Genomic DNA, 19,956 nt, shown 5'->3' on the forward strand with positions numbered 1-19,956 from the left:
ATATATATATATATATATATTGATCAAATCTAACTGTAATGTTTATAAGAGAAACTGTTGAGACCCAGTGTTAAGTAATTAGATTAAATAATGGTGACATGGATGAAAAGTACGTAATGTGAGTGCCTTGAGAGAGAGGGGGACGTGAGACTCAAAGTGGGTCGGTGGTCGGCTACTCCTAGATATGCCAAATTAAAAGGAACCAATCGAATCATTCCAACAAGGGCATTGGGTTCCCCTTCCATCTGGGATGGTCAATAGAGTTATAACTTGGTAGTCACATCCACTAGTTTCAATTCCAGAAACCATTGGTAGGGACTAACTCTAGAATACTCCGGGGGAGGAAGAATAATGGGGTAATTTGCAATAAAAAGTTTTTTAGTTTTTTAATTAACAGAAATAAGCTCTTTATTTATTAATTTATAAATTTAGATATGTTTTATTGATTTAGATTAAATTATTCTTTTAATCTCGATGTGCGTATTGTTAAAAATTATAGCATACATTTTGCATAAGCAATGTGTATAAATATATAGGCGATGCATAATATTTTTTAAAAATCTCAATGCGCACATCGTTGAAAATTGCCGTGTATATTTTGCATAGACGATGCGTATATATTTCATAGGTAATGCATGACTTTTTTTAAAAAAATTAAAATGTATCTTTTGTATAGGCGATACGTATAAATTACATAAGTGATGCGTTATTTTTTTTTAATCTCAATGCGTATTTTTTAAAAATTAGAATGTACATTTTGTATAGTCGATGCGTATAAATTACATAGATGATGCATTATGTTTTTAGGACACGATAGTTCTTTTGAAATTCATCAGAGCTAAATCAGTAAAAAAAAGTTCAAATTATAATTTAATAAATTGAAAGTTTATTTCTGCTAATTAAAAATTGAAGAATTTTTTGATGCAAATTGCTCATCTTTTACTCTAAAAAAAATAACACATCGTTGAGATAAAAAAAAAAGAAAAAAAAGAAAAAGGAACCCCTGATCTCGTCCTTCATGTTGCTTACGAGTGAGAATCTTGAAGATTTCCAGTGTCCCAATCTGCGTCTAGAAGTCAATAAGAGTTTATCCAATAAAACTTATGTGACTTGGCTTCCGATAAATCGAGGCCTTTAAGTCTACCTCTAAGTCATACGTTCTTGAGCATTCTAGTCAGTTGACCTGCATGGAGATGGAAGAACCCAATCTATAGTTAATTTGGACTCTTCTGGAGCTAACAAGTGGTCACAGGGAGGCATACTTCTGAAGAAGAGGTTGCTCCCTAACGTTGATAAGATTCCTGCCTCTTTGTATCACACAACCAATTCACAAATTACTTTTAGCATTAATGGTGTTAAAGAGACTTGGTTCACCCTGAGGGATTTGATTGGTTGACATGTATATGGAATCTGGAACACCCAGTCAAAGTTAAAACTTTGTGATATGGAAAATCAAAAGAGGACAATAGTATATGCTCCACTAGGGTTTTGGGCGATTTCTCTACCTCAAGAGAGGGTCTTCTCCGTCACTTATGTTTTCTCCTCTCCTCTCCCTCTCCTAACTAAAGTGACTAAGGGAGGGAAAGGGCTTATCCCTCCTCAACTACTTCTATTCATTCAAGTCTCATACTGTGTTTCTGTGTAGTGTTGACAACAAAGATTACGAGAGAGACTTGTTTCTAGGACCGTTGCCCTATTTTCTCTGATATTTACTTGAATGTTTGTGTTTTTTTATCATGTGCTTGACACAAAGCTTTTCCATTATTTGGTCTGTGTTTTAGTTAAGTACATAGCTTGTTCAAAGGTCTTCTAATTGCCTTCACTCTCTTTCTAGTGTATCAAGTTGTAACTGCTCTACTTAATAAATTAACCTTCTATGAACTTTCTCTAAAAAAAATAACTCTAGGAAACTCGTAGAATCATACACATGCTATTCATTTCAAATTTCCTATTGGTCCCGTAAGCCCAATAATACCATGTCTATAGATAAATTTTACAGTTTTCAAATAATATTAATTAATAAATAGAAACCCAATTTTATAAGAAATTCCAGCAAACAAACCAAATGTTTCATCTAATCCCAATTCAATTGCTAGAGTTATAAGTTAGCGGCCAAATGCATCATATATATTAGTGCTTATTTCTCATCAATGGAAAAGATAACAAGGTTCTGTCTCTCTGAGCAGTTTTATGGATATCATGTACATATACATATCACAAACTTCTTTCTTACACAAACAGAATAGAAGGAATGAGCATTTCATGAAACTTCTTCTCCATATGCTGAAGGCCATCACTAATACATGACAACCCCTTGAACTCAAATAGTATCAAACAGATCAGTTTCCAGTAAGCTCCTCTTCTTCATCTTCTTCTCTCTCCCTAGGAACTGCACCAAACTTGTTCACCAGAATGTCCACCACCACTGGAACTAAGTCCTTGCATGGCACTGACTTCTTGTACACATCTCCCAAATGCGAGTCACTCCCTATCCTTCCACCCAGGTATACATCCGCTGCTTCACAAATCTTCCCCTCCGCATCCTTGGTTAAGCACCCCATGAATCCAATGTCAGCCACCTGCACTTGCCCACAGGTGTTTGGACAACCAGTCCAATGCATCCTCACCGTCCGAGGCACCGACACGAGCTTCTCCACCTCCTCGGTCACCTTCAATGCCCGTGCCTTGGTCTCTATAATCGCCTGCCCGCAGAATTGATTGCCAGTGCATGCAACTAGACCTTTCATTAGCAGAGAGGGCCGTGGAGAGAACTTGCTGAGGAGGGGCTCATCGAGCAATGACTCAATCTTGGAGTTGTTTACATTGGGGATTATTATGTTCTGCTCTACAGTTAATCGGAGTTCACCTGAGCCGTATACATCGGCCAAGCGGGCTAGGTCAAACATGTCGGAGGCTTGTAGGCGGCCGACCGGTATGTGAAGGCCTACAAAGGATAAACCTGCTTGCTTCTGTGGGTGGACGCCGAGGTAGTCTCTTCTCTCCCATTGCTTTTGGATTAGATCTTCTTCAGCTTCGCGCTCTAGCTTCCCTTGTGGCATTCTTTTCGCAACTTCTGCTCTGAACACTTCTATCCCCTGTAGTTGTCAGCAAGGTTAGACATACATCATTAGTTCATCACCTAACCAATTTAAGTTTTTATGTTAATTAGTAATCTAACACATCGTGTATGCCATCATATAGAAGGAGAACAAGAAGATATCTTACGAGTTCATCAATGAGCCACATCATCCGAGTCTTCTGGCGATTTCCTCTGTAGCCAAGGTCTCTGTAAGCCTCAAGAACTGCTTTGCATAGAGGAACTACGTCCTCTCCCGGGACCCAAGCATCCAGGGGAATAGCCTCTGCGCATCTCTTGGGGCTAAAGAATCCACCTACAAGAAGATTGAAGCCAAACCTTCCATTTTTCATCGCAGGCATGTAGGCGAGATCATTTATGTGAGGGTGTTCATAAAGATCATGGGAGCCAATGACACAAACGTTCCACTTTCTTGGACTACAAAAATTGGTAGCTATATGTCAGCAAATTACTAGTGTAGTTTTTATACGAAATATAACCCATTCTACAAACAAGATATGATAATTAAGCATGCCCAATTTGCACAGATTTCAAGGCATCTTACTGTTTACTGTTACTATATTGCAAATCTTCTTCCTTGCAGTACAGAATTAATCCTCTTAAAGGGTAGAAAGTACTATTATGTACGTAACAATTTCTCAAACCTATTCTCTGTAAACTTCTTAGATTCTACATACTATTAGTTACTAACTGTTGCCACACTGAATTGTAACTACCGATCTAACAATGAATTGCAACTGCCCAATTGGGTTAAGATGCTTGACTGCTTATTATAAGAGTTGATTCCTTCTATAGTATGTGAATTTCACAGGGCTCATTGAATAGAGAATATTATAATGAAAGCACCATGTGGAGAGAAGACAAAGCAACAGACATAAACAGCGCGACCTAATATTTTAATCAGAGATTTCTATAAGTCTCTCAACCTCTTTATGACTTTATACTCTTTTGGTGCTTGTTAAGGACCTTTAATAATGTTAATATAAGAAAGGATTCGTCTTTCTCACTAATTATCCTTCACCATGAGCATGCCTTCCTCCTTTCTAAGTCACAGTATTCTCTTGAGATGCAAATTCCAACTAACACAAGAGGAAGTTTTATATTTTAATGGACGGATAAGTTTAACGAGATTCAAAAGGGAACAGTTGGTGTGCTCACAGGTTAGTGACGGCAGGGTTACCCCGGAAGTTGCCGGTGACGAAGGCGGAGAGGAGGTTAGTGTAAGGTCGGGTGTCGACGATTTCATAAGGGTCGATACCGGCGAGAGGATTACCAACCGGATTTCGCACATTGTCCATGCCACTCTGCAGGCTCGTGAGACCGACGCCGCGGAGCCCGTCCATGATATCGGGCACGTCGGGCAGCTGCACGCCGCGAATTTGCCAGTTCTGCCGTGTGGTCACATCGGCGCAGCCCTCCTTCCCGTAGCTCTCCACCACACTCGCCAAGTACCGCGTCTGATCGCTCGTCGTCACGCCGTTCGGAAGTTTCAGCCGCATCATGAACCGTCCATCTGCACCACCACCAACACCATCGTCATTACCACCAACACAAACAAGCATGGCCATTGCAGTTATCACATTTATTTTTTTATAGCTCAAGTTCATATCTTCTAAGCTAGGAAAAATGCAAAACCTTGCGACTTCGAATTGGTGATTCCTATATATATAATCAATCTTCCAGGTATAACAAAATGACTATAAATCCTACATAAAATGGAACCATAAGCACCGATTCTATAGAAGTATTTATATGGATCAATTTTGAAAATTTGGAAATTGCAGTGTCTGAATTAAAAATAAAAATTAAAACTAAAAGGCAAAGGAAAAGAGAGGATGCGATACGTACAATGGTGCTTGCGACGATGGAAAAGGCCGAGCCACTTGAGCCGGACATCGATGTCATCCTTAGTAATCTTAGCCTTATCGATCTCCTCCATCGACATGGAAGCTAGTTCTCGGATACCGTCCTCCATGACAAGCGTCATCGGCTCCTTCTCAAGCTTCACCTTCTCTTGCGGGTTGATCCCGGCCCTATGCTTCTCCTTCAAAACCCAATACCCGTCTCCTCTCTCCTCCACCCTAGCCTCCAATCTCCCCTCCTCCACCTCCACCGCCTTCTCCTTCGCCGGCGCCGGAGAGGGGATGGTCGAGGCTACCACCGTCATCGACCTCCGACGTTGGTGGATCGGTGGGGAGAGGAACCTTTGCAAGGATGCGGAGGAAGCCATTGGTTTTGGTTGGTGGTCTCAGTTTGAATGCCATGAGAAGGGGTGGAGGGGGCTTCTTTAGTAACGGGGAAGAGGAGGTGGTTTTGGGCTCTTGGGTGCTTCGAAAGGCCAAGGTTCAACTTTCTATGAAGATTGATAGGGCGAATTTACCCAAAAGCCCTTGCGTTCTATTACATTAGGAACTTTGGACATAACACACTGCATTTAAGCAAATTTACCATTTGAACTCTTATCATAAATAAGCAAATAATAATAATAATAATAATAAAGTATTGTTGTTAAGTAAAATACAATATTGAGGTTATGTTTTGCTTATTTTATAAAAAGAATTAGGGTGTATTATGAAAAAAATATATTATTTTAACTAATAGTGGTATGTATTTTGAAATTTGGTTCATATAAAGAGCATTCAAATGGGTTTGAGAGCATTCAAAGGGTAAATTCTAAGAGAATTTATATTTTATAGATGTTCGAACGTTTTTCTACGTTCTAGGATAGCTTTTGTGGGTGTTCAAATGCCTCATGGATTTTCTTTAGTATAAATTAGCTCAATAAATAAAAAATTTAGGTTTTAGAGTTAATATTACAAGAAAGAAAATATAAGAAAGTTAGCCATTATTATATTAAGAGAGATTAAAGTTGAGATAACTCTTTGTACTTATATTTTTATAGTAGATTGAAGATTGCTCCACACATTACCGAACCACATGAATTTTAGCTTTCTTTTTATTTTTTTATACTTTATAATTATTTGTAATAGAAATTCTAATACTTGCTTTGAAGTATTTGATTGTTATTTATGTATTATTAGCACCGAGTGTTTCCAAATTGGTTACATCCGTCCATTACTATTCCATTGAAGAACTTTGAAGGTGTTGTATCTTTCTGCCATTTGTAATTTAGCACAAGATATTTGTGGTTGAGACTCTTTGATTTATAAGAAAATGATTGAAATTGCGGTGTAAGAACAGCAAAATCACTTAAATATAAGGTACTATATACAAATTTCCCATATGGTAGTATGGTAATTTGAAGTCATGTAAGGTACACATTCTTTGGACTATAACGTGGGGTGGGAAAGGCATTTTCTTTTTGTTTGGATCAAATAGTTGAAATTAAATACTAAATAGAGCGGCTCGCAGGTGTTCTCAAGAGACGGCTACCCGACCATACCATGCGACGCCTCTTGCACACCATTCCAAATACCAAAGCCCAAACTTAATTACGTAGCGTATCGGTCTTTTGTTATTCTTTTTCATTAGATGAGGGCGGACTCCAGTGTCCAGATCAGCGGCTAATTTTGGCCCTAGCCCAAAATAAGGGCTCACTTACTTGATCCAAGCAGTCGAGTCACCTCGTAGCTTATATGATCATTTACTTACCTACTAATTTTATTTTAATCCATGCATATAGGTTATATACTAGATAATGAACCTAATCCTTTAATTCATCATCCCAAAAAATGAGCTACACCTAGTTCAAATTATACGCATATAATTCTCTAGTAAAAAAGTTTCATAAAATATTAATCTTAATGTTCATCAATTTTGTTATGGATTCGTAATATTTAACCATTGAAACAATTGATGCTGACAAGCTCAAGTATTCAGAAATAAAAAACTTCCTAGCGAAGATGCTCATTAGAATAGACATCTATTACATTTTGCCACAATGTTGATCAGATTAAATATAAACTGGTCGTGTAATGACTATTAGACAAGTTCAAATTATCTCTCAAGGAAAAAGGAAAGAGTATAAATATAGAAATGAAAAGCTTATACATCAAGCTAAACAGAGGGAAGAGAAGTATGCTGTCCAACAAACGACGGTGCCTTCTGCATATGCGTCCATATTAAAGTTCTTGAGAAGGTAATATCCACCAGTATACCTTTTCTCTGAAAAATAATCAGAGATGAGCCGCTCTAGCATTGATTAGGATAAACTACATGGCAACTATCATCAGGTGTGATATGTATATTCTGACCTGCTCTTCACCAAGCTCTTATATATATCTTCTTGGTAACTAAGAGACAGAGTGAGAGTAATTAAACAAAAATCAACTGCTTTGAAAATCTACATTTACATCTCCAGGCAACCGGAACTACTCAGTGGCATCGACAAACAAAAACAAGATCAGTTAAGTTGATATAAATCTGGAATACAGCAAGTAACTCTTCATGGATCCAAGTTTCTTCTCGAGTGCTTCATTCAGTAGTCCCTCTTCCTACGGAAATGCCTGAGAATGAAATTATCAGCATATAATGGGTACTTCTTCCTTATAAGACCTTTGATGCACTTCCAGTATGAGAAATCCACCAGCTCGCCATCCTTCTTGACTATGAACAGACAGCGAGAGTTTTCAAATTCCGGATGAAACCCTATCTGCCAGTAGAATAACAACAAAATCAAAGAATACATTAGTAATGAATATGCAATTATGAATAGGAGAGTGACTTCAAATAGCTTATACCATAAAATTAAATCATAACTTTAGGAAAGCAGAGCTACATGATCACATAGATCATAAATAAACCAGTAAAATAGCAGATAACAAATTTCAAGCATACTGTACATTCATACCTAGGACTTCATGGCACACAAGGCTCCCACATATGTGGATTCTAGGGAGGTACCAACTACCAGGCTTTACCCAAATTCAGCATTGTCAAATACATATATGCCACATGGTGAACAACCTTAAGTCTTTTATTTATTAACCAGATATTAAAGTAATCAACATATAACTAAATAAAATTAAGATCAATGGAGCAGAGTTCTTCCAAGAATTGTACTGAAGCAACAATTCCATAGTGACTGAGGAGGAAAGATAAAAAAAAAAAAATCAAAGATTTTAATGCTGTGCAGCTCAAAGCTGTGCCATGAGGATTAAAGAGAAAAGGTGCCTTGGAAAATGTTAACCTTTTGGAGATGAGCGAGTGGTTAATCAATGAAGTGCCAAGAGAGCTGTATTGATTTAAAAAATGTACGGAACAAACATTGAGATGTTAATGCAATGTATTACAAAATCTACAAAGACCCCTCCAAGAGGAATAGAAAAACTCAAGTAGATATATAAATGAGCTTATAAATTAAAGTAAATTTCCACAAAAATACATCTGCTTGAAAGCCGTTTGATATGCAAGAAGAAGATAATAGCAATTTGAAAGATTTTTGGTTCTAACAAAACATACTGTGATATAATCAATCCCACATCCTATCTTCTTTTCGTACTCCGGATGATTAGAAAGCAACCTTTCAATAATTGTCTTCTCATGCTCTGGACTCAGTCGGTCACCACTTTCATACCTGAAAAAAATACATCAAATAAAACATAAACAAGTTTACTGCAGAATGCAAATACTTTTGCACAATAAAATAAAATCATATCAGTCAGTTTAGCTTAAACCATCAAAGTGTCGGTTGATAGAGAATCAAAGTTAATTTACTAATGATTCACAGCCGAATATTGTATTAATTACATCCTTAATGTTTAGTACTTGCTCATTTGCAAGTCATGTCTATCTACTCTAAGATTAGCTGCTCGCTTGAATCATCAAATTGTCAAAATTCTTCCATTGGGATTTCATCGATGCTAATAAATTCTTGTAGGCAATACCCACCCAGATTTCTTAAAAATTTAAATGCTTGTTGCAACTAAACAAAATGTGAGCGCGATGAGTAGATAAAGGAACTGCGGTGTCAGAACAATCAATTGTCTGTAGCTTTTGCAAATGATAACTGAAGAACTTGCAGGATTTGAATCAAGCATAAGACCTACAAGCATAACAAGCTTCAACTGCTCTGAGACAATCTAACATCAACCAAACATGCAATTCAAATCAACAAGCTATATCAAGATCGTAGTTTCCGTGATCCAAGAATAAAAATGACCTACTCTCCAGACTGCAGGATCATCCTCACGAATCCAACGAGGGGCACCGTGTCCTGCAAGATCATGTCCTCCCAATCCATCAAATCTCCGCTCGACCGCCTCCCTCTCCCCTCCACGGCGACCTCGTCGGAGACGACCGAGGGCTCCCGCTCCTCCGGCGAAGGGGAAGAAATCGAAGGCCTTCGCAGTAGAGCTGGGTCTCGTGCCCGAAGGCAACGAGTCACGGCTCTCTCGGATCTGAGAGAGGGGAGAGTCGAAGGGGCGAAGCGGTTGCGGCGGAGTAGAAGAGAAGGTGAGGAGAAGGAGATGGAGATGGAGATGGAGATGGAGATGGAGATGGCGGCCATTGATGTAGTTTTCCACCGCTTCTTGCTTCTCTCCCGAATTGGATCTTAGTCTATGCCATTGCGATCTCTCTTTCTAAGGATTTGGTTGAGCAGGGAGTGGAGAGTGGGGGAAGGGGGATCGAGGATAGAACCGGCATTTTAGGTAAGATGAGATCGAGCTCGACCCAAACTAACCTTCATGCACTCTGGTTTGATTTGGACTCACACGTCATGTGTTTATTCGTTAATATTTCCTTTAATACGTTTTATGATTATTATGTGCCCACGTGGCTGGATATGCAATTCATGCAGTTATCACAGGGATAAGCAAATAAAATAAAATATGTGATCTCTTAACAAGAGTTTAGAGCAAGCAATAGAGTCGACTTGCTATTGCATTATTGTGCACCAGGGCTTTGCTTCCTTATTGTATTCTTAGTGCCCTTAAGTTTGATTTATTTATTTATCTATTTATAGTTCTGTATATTATAATTAAGTATGAGACTTATATCACTAATACACTAGCTCATCCCTTAATTTCTCCTCTTTTATATACCAGTTTTTTTTTTGGGTATTTGTGTTGGTTGCTAATGAATTGGGCTGCATATGGGCTTTTCAGAAAGAAAAAAAAAATAGTGCACTTATAATTTGTATTATTTTTTCATATATAGTTATAACGAATGTTAAATTCATTATAAAATGATCCAAAATATTTTTTACCAACAATAAATTGGGAAAAAGAATCTTGAGAATTCTATAATCTTGTTCCAAAATTTCTTATACAAAAGATAGATAATATGGCAAAAATAATTAATAAAAAATTATTTTCAAAATCTGAATTTTTTACTTAACTACAACGATATAAATTACAACCTGTTTAAAATGAATACTTACATGAAAGGGTGCTAATAATAGTTACACTGAGACCCTATAAACTATTGTCTATTTTTAAATAGATTTTAGTTACTTACTTTTTAATGGCATTTTGACTCTTTTAACTGTGAAAATTTTTAGAAATATCCTTTTTTTTTAAGTTGTTTATTAAATTTTTCTATGAAAAAATTAAGACGGTTGACTTGGACCCCACACGATCGTACGGCGGCGACTCCACCGTTTCCTGCCGTGTGTCAAACTTTGGGCGTTGGCCAGCTAACTTATATTATAATAAGAGCTATTTGCACCCGCGTGATACCCACTCCTTCACCCAACCCGAACCGAGGGGCCAGCTTGGCTCCAGCTAGGCAACTAACGGGGCATGCACACGTGGCAATTGAGTTGGCTTAGCTGGACCAACGCCACCTTTGGACAGCTACATGGTAGAAAAAGAAAAAGAAATATAATTATATGTCCAGCTTATAATTAGCTTATAGATTTATAATTTATTAAAAACTAGCACTATTTCTTACTCTACTTAGTAAATAGAATATTAACTGCAGTCCAGTATCCATGAGTGATCGAGGGATGCATTTTTAAAAATAAACATTTTAATAATTAAAGAATAAGTTCTCTTGCTGATAACGAATTGTTTTAATATAAATTAATTAATAATCCGAGAGCCCATGAGATCTAACCACTTCATACAGTTATACTAGTAGTTGAGTTTTAAAAAATTATTTTTTTTATGAATGAAGATTCCCTACGGCTGCATAATTATGTAATTTCTTTGTAGAAAAGTACTTGTTTTTATCAACTCGCTCTCAATGATAGTAATTTTTATTTTATTTTAACTCATAATCTTAGATAGTTTGTATTAGTAATGTCATACTTATCAAACGACATCTTTAGCAGACATTATAAGCAATCCTAAGTATTAGAGCTTAAAGTAAAAGTTGATGTGAGAGCCTCAAATTGTGATACTAAATTTTACAGGGTGTTTTCTGATCAATAATCTCTTCCGAAGGTATATTCATTGGGGATATTCTTTATTTACCTTCCAAGCTCGGCAGTCGACTGGTCAGTATTATATCTCATTTAATTGTTGTCATTTTCTTTGATTTAGGCATGATGTGAGCATAATGACACTAAAAACCAAGTCCAAGTAAAAGATATCAATTAATAAATTAAATCTTGATCAACATTGTACTACTCGGCACTTGAAAAGTCACTATAGCTTAGCTTAGTAATTAAGTTTTTATTTAGTAAATGATTAATCTATGGGCTCGTAATATGTTTAAAAAAGGGTCTTAGTATCGTAATCTTTGACCTCTATTAACTTAACATTGATGAGTTTTCAATTAGCCTATATATATATATATATATATATATATATATGCCTCGTTGGATTCTCCAAGGCCATAATTTGCAAGATTATACAGCAACAAGATGTCACTATTGGTGTAGATACAAGTTGTCAATAATGGAGAGCACTTGCTTATGGTGGAAACAAAGTTCGCATGATCAGATAGCGTGTCTTCTACCTCAAATTAAAGACAAGTGGGGATTTAGGTTTTCTGGACCACATTCAGCAATGTCTAAAGTTGGGTGTTGTTATTCCCAAATATACGGGTTCCAATTTGACTAAGTTATCTCCTAATTGTGCAACTTTGAATTAATGTAAGAGTTAGACCAGTAATTAACAGCTTTTATTATAATGAGCTATGGAGTTTATTTATTTGAAGGAGCTTATATTGTACGACAATTTTCGGGTTCAAATTTTGACGGTATTAGTATTTAGTAAAATACCATTAAATTTTCACTTCTCTTTATTTTATTTTATTTATTATTATTATTTTAAGAAAAATATGTAGAATAAGATTTTATTTAGTAACATGATTTGTTACAGCTTGTTTGATTCCTCAATTATAAGCGAAAAAAGATAAAACAAGTCTCACACTTGGTTAAAATATAAAGTAAACAATAGAAGAAAAAAATACTAAAAAATAACAATATTAAAAGAGAGAGGAGAATGAGTGCCGAGGTACATTAAAATAAGTTTCCATCTTGACTGACGTAAACAACACTCTAAAGAAGAATGCAGGGCTAAGTGGGTCAACATCTCACAACTCCGTCAAGCTTTCAAAGACCTAGCACCACAACTTGCTAGAAAAACTAAAATAGACAAACCACGATAACCAAGATAACATGCAACTAAAGCAACAACCATTTACTAATCACAACTCACACGGTAAAGCAAACACAAACAACGTGAGATAGAACATTGTTTGAGCCTTGTAGTGACGGAACCTCGAGTTGGTCGCATTGACCCTGAAAACAAAGCCATACCTAACCCACGAGAGGCATAGTGGGTCGCTGGCCTGAGGCGAGTGACGAGTAGACGGGGAAAGACTCAGCTCATGCACTAATCTACCTTCCTCGCATCTACAACAGCTACACAAGTAGAAGATGAAGGAGAGTGAGGAAGAAGCTAGGCCTCCATGTATATATTTTAGTTATTTTTCATAGGAACATACTTACATTATATCTAATTTACTAAATATATAATATAAGACTAAAACTTTATAAAAATAGATAATGCATAACGGGCCAAACCATAAGCATGCATAGAGGGTCAACGGACAAATGCTTGCCCATGCCACCTATTACCATATCAGGTTTGGTCAGGTCAAACTCAAATCAGACTCTAGTTCTTGACGAGCAAGACCTAAATCAGGCTTAGGCCGTGCATGGGCGGATCGATTCTAATGATAATTTTTAAGGCTAGAGAAGAACAAAAAAGTGCCAATAATGACGAGAAAAAGACTCACTAAACAGAGATACTACAATCGAAAAAATTTAGTGCCGATGATAGAAAAAAAATTATCTCACACTCATGCAGCAATAAAATTTTCACTTCTCTTTTAAAAAAATTACAAAAAAAAAGTGAAACCTATACAATTCATTCAATTAATCTCTCAAAATATTAATTTCCATTCTTCCAATATAGAAGCTCTTAAAAACTCCATTGACCTTTCCCTTTGCGTGTTAATGAAACATTCAAATTTTATAAGTGTACACTTCTTCAAACTTTATTTTATTTTTTAGCATAAATAAAATTTAAATATAAGAGGAATGTTGAGTGTACACTTTTGAGTGCATCCAATATTCCAATGTCTTTGCTTTTCGTTCTTCAGAGTAAAACTTTTCTTATTCAAAACAAATGAAAAAAATAATAATTATGTCTTATTTTCTCTCCCAAAGAAGTAGAGTACAAATTCAAATCTTCCCATAAATCATCATGCCAACTCATCTCAATGAATGAAATTGAATCCATATAAACTCACCTTCCATTCCAATCTCACAGCAGTCCAACCAAATAAGCACTGGACACCAATTACCCCAACAATCATGTGCCGAAATTGCCGTTACTTGGAACAAATCTTTCCTTCTAAGTGCTCAATTATTTACCTTCCAGAAAAAAAAACCATTATTCTAATCACGTTATTATAGTATAAACCTACACCAAATCATGAAGCGGACCAACCGAAAGCCAACCCCTCCTCCTTTCCCCATCTCTCCCCCAGCCCTTTAAAAAGCCCCCCCAGCTCTCTCCTCCCCTCTAATTCCCAAATCCCCCTTTTACCCTCCTCTAACACCATAAGCTCCCCCATCCGCTTGGGGGTGCGGTGGGGGTAGCTCGGATCCCTAATCCATGTCGGATCCCAACGCTAACCCTAGGCTCGGGGGTCTCCTCAAGCAGCGGTCGTGGTCGCCGGACTCGGAGCGGGACGAGACCTGGATCCGCCGCAAGGGGCTCCACCGCGACCGGAGGGGGATCCGGATCCGGAGCGTCACCGACGAGGATATCGACGAGCTGCGCGGGTGCATGGATCTCGGATTCGGGTTCGACTCCGATTGCTGCGGGAAGAGGTTGGCGGAGACGTTTCCGGCACTTGATTTGTACTATGCGGTGCACCGGAGCTACCCCGCCGCTGGAACCTCGCCGTTGGATTCGGCCTCCTCGTCGTCCGTTGGCTCGCCGGCTGGGAGCCCCATCTCGATCTTCTCTCCAGGTAGGATAGAAGAATCGCTGTTTTCTTATTATTTAGGTGGTAGGATATCCGCTCGTTCTCGCGTCCATGATCGAGTTTGGAAGCTTAGTTTTACAAATAAATACCCGTAACTATTTCTTATCACATAAAACAACTTTCGTTCATTAAATGCTGCAAAATAAACTTTCACGCCCTATATTTTGATGATTTCAAAAGTTTAGGACGTATATAAGTTTTAGGGTTTCAAGATATGATTTGATTCTAATAGAATATTTCTTTTGATATCTTTATGTTAGCCTGTGATGTTTTCCGAGTATAAAATCCAAATCAGAGATCTCGTGTGTGAAATATAAATTGCCTAGAAACTAATGCGACTTAGAAATCCTAATGTGAAGGTGACAACCCGGAGGCGATGAAGGCGAGGCTGAAGCAGTGGGCTCAGGTGGTTGCTTGGTCCGTGCGCCATGGTTGCTGAACTCGGCGGTAAAGTTACCGAGATGAGAAAAGGAGAAGGAAGGATGCAGCGATGCCTATTTGCCTTGTGTGCATATATAAACAATAGTTTTATGTATTAAAAAAGAGTTTGAAAAGCCTTCGAGTCCCTGACCTGCCGACTAACTTTGTTTACTGTTGTTATCTTTACATTTTTCTATCTCCTCCTTTCAAATGTATCCTTGGAAATGCAAGACAAAAATATGAAGAAACTTCAGGAACTTTTCTGTTCATCTACAAAGCACTGCAGTTTGTTTGTTTGTTTGTTTGTTTGTTTGTTTGTTTGTTTGTTTTTTATTCTTTTATTTTAATCGTGCTATATTTATACTATTATATGTGATGTCATGGATTGGACAAAGTATGATGGACATGTATGTAATTAGGTATCAAGTTACAATAGTGGATTTTTTTATTTATTTTTCATTAGATTGTATTGTTTTATGTATCATTTGGATGGATTTCTTTTCTTAAGGGAAAGCCATAGGCAACAATTCCATGATACAAGGGGAGATAATGTCGACCCTTTGAACAAATCCTTACAACTTGGGTGATGCTTACGGTACATTGAGGTTAGCATTAAAAAAACATATAAATGATAATTAAAATTTTTAAAATAATACTTAGATCGGAAACCCAAAAAGAAAGTAGAAGGACAAGAAAATTCTCCATCCTTTGCAAGTCTACATTGCACTCTTCCGACAACATTCCAGTCTTTACTCTGTTTTGATGCCTTCCTTGGCCTTATTGGCTAAAGATCAAACTGCATTTACAACTTCCAGTCTTTGTTATCGTTTGTTCCTCTGTTATCTTCAATAATGATGTAATCTTAGATACAACCAATTAACTCCTCTGCGTAGTCCCAAAAATATCTTGGCTTCTGCCAAACCATGTTATTGACACTATTCCGTGTTAGGGGCCTCGCGTCGCCACGTGTAAAGTTCGTGCTACGTGTTCCGAGTTAGGCGAGTTAAGGTAAACCATTTTCTTCCCTTTTCTCCTCCCCACTTCCCTCACCGAGCTTCTGCTCTCTCTCATCTTTCTCTCTTCTCTAAATTTTAAGTTGTAATTCTTGTTCCTGGATAGGATGGATGATGCCATGGATGCAATCCCGGTTTTGGTGTCGGAGAGGGAGTTGTCTGCCATGCAGGAAAGCGACCTCGGAATTCGCGCCAGTGAGGAGAGCCGGGTGAGGGTAGTGGAAGCTTATTCCTCTTGTCTCAGATAAATTTCTATGGGTTATTGCAGCAAATTTTACTTTTATTTGTCGAAGAAGAACTTTAAAGGGGAAATGAATTTGATTTGTTGGTGTGGTAGATGTTTGTAGTTTGGTACTCTCTTGTCACTCAATTTAATTAAAAAAAGGTTAAAATTAAACTAACAAAGAACTTTGGTTTGTGGTTCTTTCATGTTAACTTGTCAAAGATATTGGATAATTTTTTTATTTAGCAATTTAGGTAACCAATGTCAGAAATTTGATTAGCTTTTTGTTCACCAACTCTTACCAACTGCAGTTATCCTTTTGTCTCACATCATGGTTTACACTTGGAGCAATGAAAGATATTAGGATTGGGAAAAAGATGAGGCAGAAAAGAATGAGTTCAGATATTTTAGTTCTTCTCAGACTCTTTATTCAACTAAGTTCAGGAATATAATTTAATATATGATATAGCTTAGCTGCTGCAGATTGGAAGGTTTTATTTTTTGTGAGTACATGGAAAGTTCTAGTGTTGATTTATTGAAATTGGATCTAGTACTAGTGACATAACAGAGGATTATTTTCCATGTAACTAAAGCACATTTGTCTTTCGGTGTGTGTATCCCTATCTCATATGAAGCTTCTTTTGACTCTCCTCGAGTTGGAATGAACTTTAATCATATGTATCGAGAAGATGCTCAAGTGGAAGAGGGTTCTTATAGTATAGTGTGAGAAGTTACACAAATTAGTTGTACAATAAGAGTTTATTCTTTTTCTTTGTAGTTTTGGCTGTCTTTCCTTTACCTCAATTTTTTATATTCAACAAAAGACCCATTAAGGTGCAGTGTTCATAAACTGGCCAAGTTAAATAGCTTAGCATGGCATTTTATAATGAATATTCTTATTTTTCACATAGCATTACTTATGTTTGTTTATGCAGATTCATACTAATCATGATTTTCTTGGTGTCCTCTTTTCTTGGTGAAGTGATTTCTCATTTAGTATTTATTATATATATAGCTCTTTGTCTATTGCATAAATTCTGAGTAGTAAATGTCCGTCTACCTGACATACTGTCTTAACTGATATGTAACAAATAGATACATTATTGACAAGCTTGTCGATTTACTGTCTAAACCTGACTAATATTTTACTCCGACAAGTATTTAGTCTTCTAAGGGAATGTCTTACCTATTTTGTGTGACTTTCTAATTGGTGTGTCTGCCAGATATTCATGATGACAATGGCTCACAAAGATATCTGTGTAATATGGTTCTCAGGAAATAGAACCGATGTCCACTGAATGGACTGACGAGAAGCACAACCTATATCTTAATTCCATAGAAGCATCATTTATAAGTCAGTTATACCACAGCAACTACTGCTCGAACGATTTGCTACATTTGCTGCCGATTATGGAAAAGGATAAGCCATTGACATCACGCACTAACAAGCCAAGCTCTGGCCAGGTACCAGAACTACATCAGTTTTCTTTTTTTAAGTATGTCAACTTCATCCAAAGCTTTTCTCACCATCTGAAAAATCTCTGTTATAGTTCAAAGTACTCCGTGATGGTTTCTGGACGAACCCTTCCTTTGAAGGGGTTAGGGATGGGGTTGATGTAGAAAATGGAACTAGATCTCTAGCTACTAATCCATGGATCCAACATTTTAGATCACCTTTAATTTGCATGGATCAAATGGTGAAATCTTCAGAGGAAGCTGGCGCTACACATACAACCAGTAAAGTCATGAACTATGGAAGCGAGAGGCACACAGAAGAACTTGTAACCGCAAATCTTCCTAGAGCTACCTGTTCTCAGATGTACTTCCGAGATTCGATTGGAAGCAATAGAGGTAAAATAAATTTCTAGTCTATTTTTCTATATATATTTTTTCATATATCCTGGAAAGAAAGATATGTTCTTTTTATGTCTTATATTTGTGTGGTTGAAATATCGTGCCTAATATATGTTACACATTAGCAACAAGAAACAATCCGTATAAAGTGATCATTCCAATTTCTTCTGCAACCGAACACACCATAAGCATTCAGCCTTTTCTCAGGTGATGCATGGGCGAGGGATAAGCTGTAGGTTTTCTTAGTTTTGGTTGGCTTATAGATGTGGAAATAGTTCAAGAAGATCTTTAGATCCTCAAAGTTATCCAGAAGGCCATCAGGTAGCATGCATTTACAAATTCATATGACCAGCATGTGTGTATATTATGGAAAACAATCTCTACTGCGCATTTTAGTACTATTTGATCTTTCCTTTAGAACGACACAAGTTACCGAGTCTCTTACATGCTTAGGATGCCCAAATTACAATAATTTGTGCGGATGCATGATTTTCGTTGCAATATTTGGCACACATTTATTTCTTCAAAATGGGTGAAAATTGGAATTCTCTCAGAGGTGTCGGATCAGAATTTTGTAGACAAGAGTTCAGGAGTAAAGTTGAGTGGATCAAGCAAACGGAAAAGACCGAGAACTCGGGACAGTCCTGCGGCGAAAGATGCATGATACCTGGGTATTCTTTTTTTTTTTTTCTTTGTAACTTCCATTGGCGTGAAATTTTGTGTGCTTATGTGATGGTTCTCAAGGTAGTCCTGAATTCACCTCAATTCTTTTTCAGGTAACTGCATTTAAGAACGCAATCCTATCACCAGGTGCTGATAAATTGGAAACAAAATGACTCAAATTTTAGTAGAAGAATGAAATTACAGAGCAGTATAGGCTTCCTGCAACTTGGAAGCTGGATCTCTCTATTGGTTTTGAGTGTTCAAAAATGTTCATCAATGGGAGACTGTAGCACATCTACAAATGAGGTTACAAAACTGTTTCTATTCTGAAGTTCCTGCAAAATTGATGTGTTATAATCCATTCCTGTATGTATTTTTGTTGTACTATAATTTCTACCTTCCTGTTTCTAAATCAGCCACTAGTCTAGAATAATTTGTGCAAGTGATGATGATTTGTGAACCCAAATATTGTTATTGAACATTATGATTTATTATGACCCAAAACGTATCTCAAGTGACGGGGAAAAAGTCCTCATAGTTGAATTGCGTTTGTCTCCTTGCGTTCTTGCGACGTTTTCTTCGTTTGACATCTAAATCATTGGAGAACAACCCCTAAAGTATAATTGTGATGCAATTTGCTACTCGTTTAAATATCTAATTTAGCCATTCTGGTTTTCTCTTTTCTTTCTTTCAACATGAAATGATTCGAGTTAAGACCTTGAATGTTTCAAGGACTTGGTGCTCCAGAAATGAAGTATATATTATTCTACGTTTACTTAATCTGGTGTGTGGTCAACCTGACGCAGGGGTTGAAATTTAATCCTGATAATGAGGCTGAACAATTGGATTAGGGGCTTGAAATTTAATTTGGAATAAGAGAATAAATATCTCAACCATTTATGCTGGTGGTTAAGTGATATTAGTTAGGTAGTTTTGTTGGAATCATATATTAATTATTGATCTACTTAGGTTGGCATTGGGTAACATATGGGTTATTAAAACTCACTAGATTGGGTTCTTCAAACTATATGTATTTATTTTTGATAATAAGATGCACACAAGTATGCATAAAAGCTTATTTTTGCTATTTTAAAGCTATTTTTTGTTATACAAATGCCCACATAAGATATCTTATATTTACAAAAAACCTTTCAAAATCTACAAAAGTTTTATGTCAACTACTAACAATTGGATGGAGGTGTGAAACATCTTAGTGATTAAATTAGTACAATTGGATGGAGGTGTGAAACATCTTCTCAATTGGACATAAATTT

The 19,956-nt window shown here is 36.9% G+C and overlaps 3 protein-coding genes across 6 annotated transcripts; 2 read left to right on the forward strand and 1 right to left on the reverse strand.

Annotated features, from left to right (window-relative positions):
* Window positions 1–2,105: 2,105 nt before the first annotated feature.
* LOC140800032 (ferredoxin--nitrite reductase, chloroplastic) lies at window positions 2,106–9,696 on the reverse strand. Of its 2 annotated transcripts, XM_073154661.1 has the most exons (5): window positions 9,488–9,696; window positions 4,946–5,251; window positions 4,256–4,610; window positions 3,226–3,514; window positions 2,106–3,095 (listed from the first exon to the last, which is right to left on the reverse strand). In XM_073154661.1, exons 1-5 carry the CDS (start codon window positions 9,564–9,566, stop codon window positions 2,340–2,342), a joined length of 1,785 nt encoding a protein of 594 aa, XP_073010762.1. In that variant the 5' UTR covers window positions 9,567–9,696; the 3' UTR covers window positions 2,106–2,339. The 2 variants fall into 2 exon arrangements, with proteins under 2 accessions (XP_073010762.1, XP_073010761.1); XM_073154660.1 differs by lacking the exon at window positions 9,488–9,696 and having other exon boundaries at window positions 4,946–5,424.
* Window positions 9,697–13,792: 4,096 nt separating this feature from the next.
* On the forward strand, window positions 13,793–15,198 carry LOC140800310 (uncharacterized). The gene is made up of 2 exons (XM_073155030.1): window positions 13,793–14,494; window positions 14,869–15,198. The coding sequence occupies exons 1-2, from the start codon at window positions 14,134–14,136 to the stop codon at window positions 14,946–14,948; spliced, it is 441 nt and encodes a 146-aa protein (XP_073011131.1). The 5' UTR covers window positions 13,793–14,133; the 3' UTR covers window positions 14,949–15,198.
* A 762-nt stretch (window positions 15,199–15,960) lies between these two features.
* LOC140800309 (cold-regulated protein 27-like) lies at window positions 15,961–19,225 on the forward strand. 3 transcript variants are annotated; one of them, XM_073155027.1, is made up of 5 exons: window positions 15,961–16,157; window positions 17,441–17,629; window positions 17,716–18,016; window positions 18,574–18,690; window positions 18,796–19,225. In XM_073155027.1, the coding sequence occupies exons 1-4, from the start codon at window positions 16,050–16,052 to the stop codon at window positions 18,681–18,683; spliced, it is 708 nt and encodes a 235-aa protein (XP_073011128.1). In that variant the 5' UTR covers window positions 15,961–16,049; the 3' UTR covers window positions 18,684–18,690; window positions 18,796–19,225. The 3 variants fall into 3 exon arrangements, with proteins under 3 accessions (XP_073011128.1, XP_073011129.1, XP_073011130.1); XM_073155028.1 differs by having other exon boundaries at window positions 15,962–16,151; XM_073155029.1 differs by having other exon boundaries at window positions 16,012–16,151; window positions 17,389–17,629.
* Window positions 19,226–19,956: the final 731 nt, after the last annotated feature.

This window comes from Typha latifolia, chromosome 13 (genome assembly GCF_019914945.1).
Source record: "Typha latifolia isolate L0001 chromosome 13, TyphaL0001v2, whole genome shotgun sequence".
NCBI classification, from domain to species: Eukaryota; Viridiplantae; Streptophyta; class Magnoliopsida; order Poales; family Typhaceae; genus Typha; species Typha latifolia.

Coding starts and splice junctions, on each gene's coding strand:
- LOC140800032 (XM_073154661.1), bottom strand. CDS start 9,566: ATGGCCGCCATCTCCATCTCCATCTCCATCTCCATCTCCATCTCCTTC. Junction 3,515..4,255: donor AACCCTGCCGTCACTAACCT/GTGAGCACACCA, acceptor CAATTTTTGTAG/TCCAAGAAAGTGGAACGTTT. Junction 3,096..3,225: donor TGTGGCTCATTGATGAACTC/GTAAGATATCTT, acceptor TGACAACTACAG/GGGATAGAAGTGTTCAGAGC.
- LOC140800310 (XM_073155030.1), top strand. CDS start 14,134: ATGTCGGATCCCAACGCTAACCCTAGGCTCGGGGGTCTCCTCAAGCAG. Junction 14,495..14,868: donor CATCTCGATCTTCTCTCCAG/GTAGGATAGAAG, acceptor CCTAATGTGAAG/GTGACAACCCGGAGGCGATG.
- LOC140800309 (XM_073155027.1), top strand. CDS start 16,050: ATGGATGATGCCATGGATGCAATCCCGGTTTTGGTGTCGGAGAGGGAG. Junction 16,158..17,440: donor GTGAGGAGAGCCGGGTGAGG/GTAGTGGAAGCT, acceptor TATGGTTCTCAG/GAAATAGAACCGATGTCCAC. Junction 18,017..18,573: donor TTCGATTGGAAGCAATAGAG/GTAAAATAAATT, acceptor GAATTCTCTCAG/AGGTGTCGGATCAGAATTTT.